Source organism: Bufo gargarizans, chromosome 8, assembly GCF_014858855.1.
Source record: "Bufo gargarizans isolate SCDJY-AF-19 chromosome 8, ASM1485885v1, whole genome shotgun sequence".
In the NCBI taxonomy this organism is placed as follows: Eukaryota; Metazoa; Chordata; class Amphibia; order Anura; family Bufonidae; genus Bufo; species Bufo gargarizans.
The window spans coordinates 67,828,580-67,842,003 of NC_058087.1; the positions used below are offsets into that span (position 1 = coordinate 67,828,580).

General features: G+C 44.9%; 1 protein-coding gene across 1 annotated transcript in view; it reads right to left on the minus strand.

The window, feature by feature from the left end:
• SLX9 (SLX9 ribosome biogenesis factor) overlaps nt 1-6,947 on the minus strand; it is a 156,053-nt gene extending 149,106 nt beyond the window's left edge. Inside the window, exons 1-2 of the mRNA XM_044302935.1 lie at nt 6,753-6,947; nt 3,139-3,247 (exon numbers count right to left, since the gene is read on the minus strand). Of these exons, the coding sequence (XP_044158870.1) occupies nt 3,139-3,247; nt 6,753-6,911 (268 nt within the window). The 5' untranslated portion in view covers nt 6,912-6,947. The remainder of the gene's footprint in view (nt 1-3,138; nt 3,248-6,752) is intronic.
• Between the last annotated feature and the right edge of the window lie 6,477 nt (nt 6,948-13,424).

The following is a 13,424-nucleotide window of genomic DNA, read 5'->3' on the forward strand; positions in this document are numbered from 1 at the left end:
CATAATATCATACATCAGTTACTGAATACATGCAAGTATTATGTACAGTCAAAGGGGAGGCACACCATTCACCCCACACTTTGTCAAACTTTTGTGGACACTTCCTATGGATAAAGACAACCTTTTCCATGCTAACAGCCTGATTAACCAACGACTTCCATTGGCCTAGCGTAGGCGTTCTAACATCCATCCATCTCAGGGCGATAGCTTTCCTAGCAAAGAATAAAGTTTCACTCAGAAGGATCCTGTGATGATGACCCCAGACCTCCTCATCTAGGATGCCGAGTATACAGCTTTTAGTGCATAGCGGCACTGCATTTGGGACTATAGCGGACAGTACTCCTACCACTGCTACCCAGAAGCTTTTCAAATATGTGCAATCCCACATGAGATGCCAGAAATCGGCCCCTTCCTGATGACATCTATGACACCGACTATGTGGCAGTCTACCCATTTTATGCAGCCGAACAGGGGTGAGATAGCTTCTGTGCAAAATAAACAGCTGGATCAGCCTATTAGTGATTGACGGGGAGACCCGCGTTGGAGACAGCAGCGCTTCATTCCAATCATCAGCTGATAGGGAAGGGATGGAATTCCTCCATTTCCCTTCAACAGCAAGGGGATTCATCAGCGTGCGATTATTAAGCAGATGCGTATAGAGCGCAGAAATAATACCTCTCGGGCCCTGCGATCTAAGAACTCCTTTCAGGTGATAATTCGAAATTTTGTGGCCACCTGCCCCGAACTGTGCCGTTAGCGCATGTCTCAGCTGTAGATATCTGAAAAAGAGAGTGCGAGGCAATCCAAACTGCTCTTGCAGCTGAGAGAAGGAGCACAGACTACTCCCAGCATATAAATCGCTCAATTTACTAACTCCCTGCGTCTTCCACCATCTAGCTCCCTCCAGATCTCTCAAGTGGGCAAACATGGGATTATCCCACAGTGGCATGTCATCTGGAATATCCTTAAACGACTGCAACGTCGCAGCATTCCATACCTGATGGGGCATTCTATGAATGGGAAGCAAGCGCGTGGAAATAGTGTGGTCCTTCCAAAACAGGCCACAAGGAGGACAAGCCCAGATACTCCCTAAGATAGTATTCTGCATTAGGCAGATCAGACGTCTGAACCCAGGGGGATAGAAATTTCAGCTGCCCAGCTAGATAATAGAGAAAGAAGTCAGGCAAGGCAGCACCGCCTTCTAGCTTGGGTCTCTGTAGGACTTGAAGGGACAGCTTCCATCTGGATTCCCCCCATACAAATGTAGTCACTAGGGCTGCAGCTAACGATTATTTGAATAAATCGATTAGTTGCCGATTAATTTCTACGATTAATCGGCAAAAACGACAAAATTACAAAAAACAGAGGTTTATATGATCTTACTTGAAAAAATATGTTCAAAGGCCATATTAAAACAAATTGTGGGCGGCGCAGTTATGGAGAGGGGGATCTGTGGGCGGCGCTGTTATGGAGAGGGGGGATCTGTGGGTGGCGCTGTTATGGAGAGGGGGATATGTGCACTGTTATGGGCATAACAGTGCACAGATCCCTTTCCTCATAACAGTGCACAGATCCCCCTTCCCATAGCAGTGCCATACACAGACCCCCCCCCTCCTCCCCATAGCAGTGCTATACACAGACCCCCCCCTCCCCATAGCAGTGCCATAGACAGATCCTCCCCCCTCCCCATAACAGCCCCGGCCCCGATGCTTATAAGTTGGACTAATCACGTCTGCATCTTTATTTTACCTTTTTACAATGACGCTCCTGTAACAGCCAGGCAGAGCGGACGGCGGCGTAACGTCACTTACGTGACGCACCTGCTCCGCCCACCTCATGAATGAAGGAGGCGGAGCAGGCGTGTCACGTGAGTGAGTGACGTTACGCCGCCGTCCGCTCTGCCTGGCTGTTACAGGAGCGTCATTGTAAAAAGGTAAAATAAAGATGCAGGGACCGCCCGCCCGCATAGCAACGAATCGGCGATTATTCGATAACTGGATTCGTCGACAACGAATCCAGTTATCGAATATAATCGATTACATCGATTAATCGTTGCAGCCCTAGTAGTCACTAATGAATGGATACGAGCAAAGAATCCCTGTGGTATCGGGGTGCACCCCGATACGCCAATAAATATAACCCTTTAGGCAAGAGATTCATTTTGACCAAGTTTAATCTTCCCATAATAGAGAGTGGTAGGGTCCTCCTTGTCCTGAATTTATCTATGAACAGGGATTACAGAGGTGCAATGTTTAGGGAGTACGCCGACTGGGGATCCCTAGTGATAACCCCGAGATATTTGAAACAGTCTACAACTGGCAGATTACAATACTGAGGGGGCCACGTGTGTGTCCATAAGGGCATAAGTGCTGATTTCATCCAGTTTATGTGTAAACCCGAGAACTCTCCAAACTTGCCAATTATGTCAATTGCTCTAGGGAGTGTAGTCTCAGGTTCATCCATAGGAGCCATTCATTTCTATGGGGCCGCACATTGCCGGTGTCCGTGTTTTGCGGATCCACAACACACACACGGACGTCTGAATGGAGCCTAATAGAAGTCTATGGGCTGCAAAACGGAGGGAGGACAAAAGGATAGAGCTCCATCTCTTCCTTCCAAAATAAAACCTTGAACTAGTCAACAGCTTGTTAAATAGGGCAACATGACTGTACCCATTATGGGATCACAGGACATGTTCCAGACCCAGCTACCGGTGCAAGGTTTCCGCAGCATCCTTACTGGCTTTCTACTGTATGGACAGTGTTCAGATAGGCAGAGGACGGCGTCACCTCCAGGGTAAAGAAGCAGTGCGAGTTGGCCAGCGCAGGTTGGGGCAGGAATCTGAGGAAAGGTTGTGGAAGAAACGGCGATACTGCCATATCGCTGTTTCCTAATACTGCGGTATATAATTGATACGGGTATATTGCCCAGCCTTAGCCCAGAGACAATGCATCTCTATAGAATGAGCGATCTCCGTAGCAATCAACTGTCCCCATACAGCGGGAGCGACTGCTGCTATCCACTCCACTGACGATCAGGCAATCAATGGGAAAGAAAGGTTCATTCCTGATAATTACCTGCACAGTCGGCTAGTGTAAAAGGGCTTTTAGCCACATAAGATCAGTAAAAATTCCATACCTTTTTTGACAGGAACTGAACTCTTTGTTTCCACTTCTAACTTTTGAGTCAAATTTTCAGGCTCAATCTTAGTTGATGCGAAGATATCTGAAGAAACTAATGCCCAGTCCTGTGAAAATAAAGCAAATGGGAGACTACGGTTACGGTCTTATTTTTAATATTATGTGTTTATTTTTCTTTGCTATAGATTTGTCACTGCAATAAAACAAAAAATGAAAAAAAGGGCACAATAAATTTTTTAGCATTATGGTCTACTTATTTTGGGGTAATAATCCAGTTTCACTGCATCTGCGGACTGTTCAGTGAATCCGTCAGAGTTGCTCTGATGCCTCAATCTACAGCTCTGGCTCAATCTAGTTCCCTGACAGCTCATAAACATTCATTAAGGCTGCGTTCACACGGGCGAGATTTCCGCGCGGGTGCAATGCAGTAGGTGAACGCATTGCACCTGCACTGAATCCTGACCCATTCATTTCAATGGGTCTGTGTACATGAGCGTTTTTTTTCATGTATCACTTCTGCAATGCTTTAAAATCGCAGCATGTTCTATATTCTGCGTTTTTCATGAAGTCCTGGCCCCATAGAAGTGAATGGGGCTGCGTTAATAACGCATTGCATCTGCAAGCAAGTGCGGGTGCAATGCGTTTTTCACTGATGGTTGCTAGGAGATGTTGTTTGTAAACCTTCAGTTTTTTATCACGCGCGTGAAAAACGCATCAAAACGCACTGCACCCGCGTGGAAAAAACTGAACAACTAAACGCAATTGCAGACAAAACTGACTGAACTTGCTTGCAAAATGGTGCGAGTTTAACTGAACGCACCCTGAACGCATCCGGACCTAATCTGTCACGCTCGTGTGAACTCAGCCTTAAGAGATTCTTATCAGTCTGATCATAATTTAACCTAAAAGGAGTTTTTCACTAAAATACAGAAAATGGAGCGGCAGCTCGCATGCCTGAGATGCTGCCCATTTTGGTGAGCTCCAAGGGGGACTGGTACCCGTTCTAGTGATCAGTGGGTGTCCCGGCAGTAGGACCCCCATGATCTAATAGTTATCCCCTTTCTTATGGATAGGGGATAACTTAACAACCGGAATACCACTTTGATTCTTTTGAAATGGCAAATCATTAGCAGGTCAATCAGTGCTGGGTTTCAATATTACCGTATTTTTCGCCCCATAAGACGCACTTTAGGTTTTAGAGGAGGACAATAAGAATAAAAATATTTTTCATTACACCTTAGGTCAGACCACCAATTAGACCCCCAATATTAATCAGACCTCAGCTCACAGGCCCAATCAGATCCCCAATGTTAATTAATCAGACCAAAATATAAAGAAGACCCCCCAATCAGACCTCAGATGAGACCCCCATGCCTCATATCAGTCCTCCATGCCTCATATGAGCCCCCAGCCATATATAATTCAGCCCCTAGCCTTAGATCACAAAATAAATAAAGCACTTACCTCTCCTGCTCCTGGATGCCGCAGCTCCTCACCGGCCGCGATCTTCTTTCTTCTCCTCCGTCGGCTGTGCTGTGATCTAGCGTGCACAGCGTGAGGTCACAGCGCGACTTCACATCTGCGCAGCCTTCACAGCGGAGAGCCGAGGACCAGGAAAGGGTGAGTATAGAGCTTTCATTGCTTCCTGGTCCTCCGGTACTAATAACCACTCATAACCACTAATAACCACTCATTAGTATTCACCCCATAAGATGCAGGGGCATTCCCCCCCCACTTTGGAGGGGGGGGGGGGGGTGCGTTAAATGGGGTGAAAAATATATACTCAGGGACAATGCATAATGGGACCCTATTGAGTACTGAATGTTAAAAGGAACTCACCTCTGCTAGAAAGACATATTAAAGAGATTGTCCAGCCTTGGAGCAGGCTACCCCTATCGTCAGGACCTGTGCCCCTGAACATAAAAATAAACCACTCATCTGCCTATAGTCCCTCAGCTGATCCATTTCCAGCCTCTTCCAGCATCCATGGAACAAGAAAGCACCTGGGTCCTTTAACTGTGGCAGCCAATCACATCAGCCTGTACATTACATCACAGCTGTGAGGTACCGTTCATGCCGATATGACCACCGAGTCCTGTAATTGGCCTCAGTGGCCGTTAGGACCAGAAGTGCCTGGGAGCGGAGGAGCTCTGGGACCGCGGGCAGGGGTGTCTGCTGTTTTATGTTCAGGAACACAGGTCCAGAGACAATAGGGATTGTCGGCTTCAAGGGTGGATACACTAAAAATGTATTTAAAAAGTACTTATCCTGTAGGGTAAATTCCATAATAGAGAAGAAAAAATAAAAATAAATAGCCAAATCACCATTTCTATGTCACTTTCAAAAAGTAGTGGTAAAAAATGTGATAAAAAAGCAGTATGTTCCCAAAATGATACCAATAAAACCTACAGCTCACCCCGCAAAAAAAACAAGACCTCCCTAAACTCTGTAGTTGGAAAATAAAAAAAATAAAAAAATTATATATATATTTATATTATATTACAGGTGTCCGAATATTATGGCACAGAATACAGCGAAGCAAAGAAATTTGTATTTTTTATTTTTTTAAAGGGAGTCTGTCACCCTGATTTTGGGCCATTATCTACAGTAATACATGCATACTACTGCAGCTACGGAGTCCAGACTATTTTTTTAAATTTTCCTACAGCCCCCCAGTTCCCGCTCTCAGTGCTCAGAGCTGCATTGAAATACATTGTCAGGACTGCTGCGCATGCACCCAGGCGTCCTCTCCATTATATTAGCACTGCAGTTTGGACTATGTATTTCAGAGCAGCTTTGACTGGGGAAATGGGGGGCAATAGGAAAATAAAAGAAAGATGATCTGGACTCCTTATTTGCAGTACTACTCATTATCTGTTTATAACCATCCGGAGGAAAATGGTCACCAAAAGGCACCACTGGCTTTTAAAAGACTTGTGTCAAGTTTACAAGTTGTATCATATCCACAGGATAGGGGATAACTAGATAACTGCTGGGTGTCCAAACGCTGGGACTCCCATCAATCCAGAGAAAGGGGGTCCTGTTCCCCCGGTCTGATGGAGTGTCAGATAACGCATGTGCCTGCTGCTCTATTGAATTTTCTATGGCAGTGCCAATAATATCTAAGCGCTGCAATCGACTATCTCTGGCAGTCCAATAGAGAATAAATGGAGCGGCTTAACGCTCTATAAGATCGGGGAATGGGACCCCCGCTCTAGGGATCTGTGGGGGTCCCAGGGGTCAGACCGTCAGCAATGACAGATGTGGTTTTAGCTGTTGTTATTAACCACGGATGGCACGAACCGCGCTGCTAGAAAATGCGGGACACCCATTAAAGGGGGTAACTTACAAACTCAGGACAACCGCATTTAATGGGGTCTCTCGCGGTTTCCAACCGCACTACTCCTGCCATTAATGGCTAATAACATACCTGACAGGAAAGACCAATGGGCAAAACCCCACATCTGACACCAGGGATTTGCCCAGTTCTCTCACATAGGCAGTCGCCTAGCAACTGGTGTAGTGATCCGAGACTACCTGTGCCCCTCTACTGGCTGCAGACTTACACATGGCAGTGTCAGGACAGCCATAGGCAGCCGTGTGTCGTCTTACCTTTCCTCCCATCGGCTTGCCCCAGGACAGCGGAGCCACCACCTCGGCGGCGCCGGGAAGCTTGTAGTCCGGGGCCACAGGGGCATTTTCTCCCGATGAATCAACTCTAACAGCCGCCACATGCAGCTTCTGCCGAACATGCTTTATTTTCCCTACCATACTTTCTAGTCCCGGAAGTCAGAGCCGCGTCACCACGGCAACGTCCAGGAGAAATAAACTTCCCCCCAGATGACTGAACAGAAACGTTCCGGGGAGCAGCAAGTGCCTCCAGAAGTCACCATGAAAATGCCTTCACGTGTAGTGCAGAGAAGTCCGTAATGAGATATGCTCGTGCAGCCCTGCTCTCATTATCTACACGTCAGGGCTCCAGACCGTGACTAAAATGGTCGCCAGTAAAGCCAGAAATGTAATATGGCTCATAGATTTGTAGGCTTAGTTGCCAAGGGCACTCGTGATTTATATTTTTTATTTTTGCCTGGGCCCTTGCTTCATAGGCATAGATCTGAAAGAGCTGCCACTAGAGACAATATGGTTAGTCCACAGTTTAGTGTAAATGCAGGCCTCCAAGTTGTACCCCTTTTGGAGGGCCCTTCCTGTTTATTGACCCAAGTCCCTCTGTCCCTCTTTGCTACTTAAATGTGTTGTGTCACTTCAGCAAATAGCATTTATCATGTAGAGAAAGGTAATACAAGGCACTTACTAATGTATTGGGATTGTCCATATTGCTTCCTTTGTTGGCTGGATTCATTTTTCTATTACATGATTATACACTGCTCGCTTCCATGGTTACAACCACCCTGCAATCAATTAGTGGTGGCAGTGCTTGCATAATATTGGAAAAAGTGCAGGTCTATGTCAGCTCCCACAGTCCCAGCCACCATGGAGGCCAGTGCTTTTTTTTTTTTTAAAAGCACCTCCTTGAAGTGTCACATATGACGTACAGCCAGGTCCATAAATATTTGGACTCCACCACAATTCTATCATTTTTGGCTCTATACACCACCACAATGGATTTGAAATAAAAAGCACAAGACGTGCTTTAACTGCAGACTGTCAGCTTTAATTTGAGGGTATTTACATCCAAATCAGGTGAACGGTGTAGGAATTACAACAGTTTGCATATGTGCCTCCCACTTGTTATGGGACAATTGGCTTCTTAGCTGTTCCTTGGCCAGGTGTGTGTTATTCCCTCATTATCCCAATTACAATGAGCAGATAAAAGGTCCAGAGTTCATTTCCAGTGCGATTTGCATTTAGAATCTGTTGCTGTCAACTCTCAAGATAAGATCCAAAGAGCTGTCACTATCAGTGAAGCAAGCCATCATTAGGCTGAAAAAACACAACAAACCCATCAGAGAGATGGCAAAAACATTAGGCCTGGCCAAAACAACTGTTTGGAACATTCTTAAAAAGAAGGAACGCATCGGTGACCTCAGCAAAACCGGAAGACCATGGAAAACAACTGTGGTGGATGACAGAAGAATTCTTTCCCTGGTGAAGAAAACGCCCTTCACAACAGTTGGCCAGATCAAGAACACTCTCCAGGAGGTAGGTGTATGTGTGTCAGAGGCAACAATCAAGAGAAGACTTTACCAGAGTGAATACAGAGGGTTCACCACAAGATGTAAACCATTGGTGAGCCTCAAAAACAGGAAGGCCAGATTAGAGTTTGCCAAACGACATCTAAAAAAGCCTTCACAGTTCTGGAACAACATCCTATGGACAGATGAGAACAAGATCAACTTGTACCAGAGTGATGGGAAGAGAAGAGTATGGAGAAGGAAAGGAACTGCTCATGATCCTAAGCATACCACCTCATCAGTGAAGCATGGTGGTGGTAGTGTCATGGCGCGGGCATGTATGGCTGCCAATGGAACTGGTTCTCTTGTATTTATTGATGATGTGACTGCTGACAAAAGCAGCAGGATGAATTCTGAAGTGTTTCGGGCAATATTATCTGCTCATATTCAGCCAAATGCTTCAGAACTTATTGGATGGCGCTTCACAGTGCAGATGGACAATGACCCAAAGCATACTGCAAAAGCAACCAAAGAGTTTTTAAGGGAAAGAAGTGGAATGTTATGCAATGGCCAAGTCAATCACCTGACCTGAATCCGATTGAGCATGCATTTCACTTGCTGAAGGGAAAATGCCCCAAGAACAAGCAGGAACTGAAGACAGTTGCAGTAGAGGCCTGGCAGAGCATCACCAGGGATGAAACCCATCGTCTGGTGATGTCTATGCGTTCCAGACTACAGGCTGTAATTGACTGCAAAGGATTTGCAACCAAGTATTGAAAGTGAAAGTTTGATTTATGATTATTATTATGCCCCATTACTTTTGATCCCCTAACAAGTGGGAGGCACATATGCAAACTGTTGTAATTCCTACACCGTTCACCTGATTTGGATGTCAATACCCTCAAATTAAAGCTGACAGTCTGCAGTTAAAGCACATCTTGTTTGTTTCATTTCAAATCCATTGTGGTGGTGTATAGAGCCAAAAATGTTAGAATTGAGTCGATGTCTCAATATTTATGGACCTGACTGTACGTCATATGTGACACTTTTAAGGAGGTGCTTTTTTATAGGCAGTGAATCATCTAGCTAAATAATTGGCTCAAACATTCTTCTAGAGTCTATACATCATTCTGTGGGAGAAGTTAGGGGCCTATTGCAGCTTTAATCCCCTTCCGTTCTTGCTTCAGTGTTGGACAAGTAGACAGCTTGAGGCAAAGGGGGAGGGGAGGCAGTTGAGATAAGGAACAAACAGCTTAACGCAACTACATAAGAAAATCAATCTAGTTACATGAAACAAATATATTACACATCTCTGTCAGTTTTCCCTTGAATCTCATTCTTTCCCTAAAGACTCATGCACACGACCGTTGTTTCATTCCGTGTCCGTTGTTACGTTTTTCGTGACTTTCTGCGGACCCATTGACTTTCAATAGGTCCGTTGAAAACTCGGCTAATGCACCGTTTGTCATCCCCATCCGTGGTTCCAGTCCGTCAAAAAAATATAACCTGTCCTATTTTTTTCACGGAAAACGGTTCGCGGACCCATTCAAGTCAATGAGTCCGTGAAAAAACGCGGAGGCACACAAGATTGTCTGCATCCGTTTTTTTTCTATCATTTGCATGGCAAACTTGACTTAGACTTTTTTCTACTTTCCTTCATGACACTGAATTTGAGCACGGGGAAGTCGGATGATCTTTCCCTAATTTGCGCTGAGGTTAAATGGGAAGAGACTGGAGGTAATCAGTGCTCCTGATTTTCCTGGATCGAAGTCGTCATACAATTCTCCCATCATCATCTCTGGTACGGCCTCGTCAACTGCCTTGCTGAACAATTTCTTTACACAGGAAATAACATAGCAGATAATTAGTACAAGCAAAACTAAAACAACGATGATATCAATTCTCTAGCCCTTCTGCCCATTGACTATTGTGAACATAACTATTAAAGGGGTTGTCCGGGATCAAACTTTTTTTTTTTTTTTTAAAGTGTACTCACTATTAACAGCTCATTCAAGGTTCCCCCATATCTTTTTAGGTATTTTCGCCATTTCTACAGGGCTCTGACGGTCCCCCATGCACTGTTTACATCTATGTTTATGTTTGCCTAAATTCCTGCCACACTGCCCTGTGGGTCCCAGCGCAACGCGGCATCATGTGGTTTCAGATGACTATCATCTCTGCCATGACTCCACCCCCCCGAATCATATCCCGCCGCACATATTGCCTACTTCATTGAGAAGAAAACGCCCTGCCCGGTGACGTCACCGGACCGGAGGGGCGTGGCTTAGCTCGATCTGTTTCCGCCTAGTTACCGCCCCTCCGAGCACTCTGCATAATCACTGCAGCTGATAGTGACATCACCGGGCTCCCTGCGTAGCGGAAGAAGCGGCTTCGCTGGGCAGAAAGGCACCCGGTACGTCACAGAATCTGAGAAAAGACTAATTTCCGGCTAAAAATTTGTGCAATGAATACGAGGCATCAGAAAAGTCTGGCAAAGGTAGGACAATTGTCAAATTAGCCCTAAATTAGAGCATTTTAGATGCACTCTGGTGCTCCAAATCAATGTACCCCCAGGGGGTTAATATCCATGTGTGGTTGAGAGACTGGACACTGACACAGAAGTTGGTCAAAGCAATCTCAAACTTTTATTACATGGGGTAAGCATATATACATCTTCAGAAGAGGGCAGTCTTTCACTGAGGCTTAAACATTGTTTCATTGGTCAAAAAGGAAGAAGAGATAAGAGAGAGGAGATAGCACCTTGGCTTCTGCGCACTGGGTCCTACTTTGGAATGTGAACTAATGTAAACATCTGGTTACCATCGCCATTTTGTAATGGAGTTTATCCTAACAAGAATACTGCCTACGTCATATGTGACACTTCAAAGAGGTGCTTCTCTGTAGGCAGTGAATAATATATACATATCATCGAGCCATATAATTGGCTTATGCACTCCTTCACAGTCTATATGACTCTCTATATAGCTCCCTTGTTGGGACGCCTGTACAAGGATGAGAAAACAGACACCTCTCACAGCGCAGCCCTTTGCCCCCCCCCCCCCCCTCTCTCATCCAGTCTTGAAACAAAGAGGGGGTGGGTGGGCACTTGGAAGTAGAAAAAGTTAACTCATTACAATCCTAGCTATACAAAATATAGAATAAAATTCACACATCTTTAACAGCCCCCCCCCCCCTTGAATTTCATTCTCTCCCTAAACCTAAACATCTGTCCCAATGCTCCGCCTCCTCTTCACCAGCTTCCACGACAAGCCATTCCTAGCGAACAGCCTCCCGTGACACTGGATTTGAGCACGGGGAAGTAAGATGATCTTTCTCTAACTGGTGTTGACATTATATGGGGGGGACTGGAGGTCATCAGTGCTTCTGATTTGACTGGACCGAAGTTTTCATACAATTTTCCATATTCTTTTGAGTCATGATCAACAGTCACACAAGGGAAAACCAGTCTCAACACTTCCTTGAAATCAATCCAATTATCCTTGTCTTTGAGCTTCACTGTGCATGTGGTCAACAACACTCGGAATGGACCATCAAACCAGGGTTTTAGGACTTTTCTAACGTCGCTTTTTCTACCACCCAATCTCCAGACACAAGTGGGTGGGTCCCTGGTACTTTATCTCCTGTGGGAAATAAAATCCTATCCTAGGGGCTGACCCAAAAAGGACCTTATAGGGACAAAGGCCTGTCTCACGGTTAGGCGTATACCTTACTAAAAGAGGGCTACCAGCAGGCACTCTATTAAGGCTTTGAATCTTTAACTTAGTGTCCCGTTCAGTTCCTTTTCCCTACTCTACTGCTGCTTTGTGGATGGTACGAAGCATGTAAGGCCTGTCCTACACCCAAAACCTTCATCATCTCCTGCATCACTTCACCTGTGAAGTGAACACCTGTGTCACTTTCAATGATCTAAGGTACCCCATACTTGCACACAACTTCGGCCATAATCTTCTTTACTTCTTTGGGTACGGTTTTATTTATTTTTTACCATTTTCCAGCTCTGCATCACTTTTTCTGCTTGTGAGCTGTAACCGCCAAGTGCTTTTCAGTGCACCTGGGATTATTTGTGCAGATTTTTTTCCCAATTTTTGTTAAAAAAGAAGAACTGGTAGTTAGGGATTTATATAAATACAGGGAGTGCAGAATTATTAGGCAAGTTGTATTTTTGAGGATTAATTTTATTATTGAACAACAACCATGTTCTCAATGAACCCAAAAAACTCATTAATATCAAAGCTGAATATTTTTGGAAGTAGTTTTTAGTTTGTTTTTAGTTTTAGCTATTTTAGGTGGATATCTGTGTGTGCAGGTGACTATTACTGTGCATAATTATTAGGCAACTTAACAAAAAACAAATATATACCCATTTCAATTATTTATTTTTACCAGTGAAACCAATATAACATCTCAACATTCACAAATATACATTTCTGACATTCAAAAACAAAACAAAAACAAATCAGTGACCAATATAGCCACCTTTCTTTGCAAGGACACTCAAAAGCCTGCCATCCATGGATTCTGTCAGTGTTTTGATCTGTTCACCATCAACATTGCGTGCAGCAGCAACCACAGCCTCCCAGACACTGTTCAGAGAGGTGTACTGTTTTCCCTCCTTGTAAATCTCACATTTGATGATGGACCACAGGTTCTCAATGGGGTTCAGATCAGGTGAACAAGGAGGCCATGTCATTAGATTTTCTTCTTTTATACCCTTTCTTGCCAGCCACGCTGTGGAGTACTTGGACGCGTGTGATGGAGCATTGTCCTGCATGAAAATCATGTTTTTCTTGAAGGATGCAGACTTCTTCCTGTACCACTGCTTGAAGAAGGTGTCTTCCAGAAACTGGCAGTAGGACTGGGAGTTGAGCTTGACTCCATCCTCAACCCGAAAAGGCCCCACAAGCTCATCTTTGATGATACCAGCCCAAACCAGTACTCCACCTCCACCTTGCTGGCGTCTGAGTCGGACTGGAGCTCTCTGCCCTTTACCAATCCAGCCACGGGTCCATCCATCTGGCCCATCAAGACTCACTCTCATTTCACCAGTCCATAAAACCTTTGAAAAATCAGTCTTGAGATATTTCTTGGCCCAGTCTTGACATTTCAGCTTGTGTGTCTTGTTCAGTGGTGG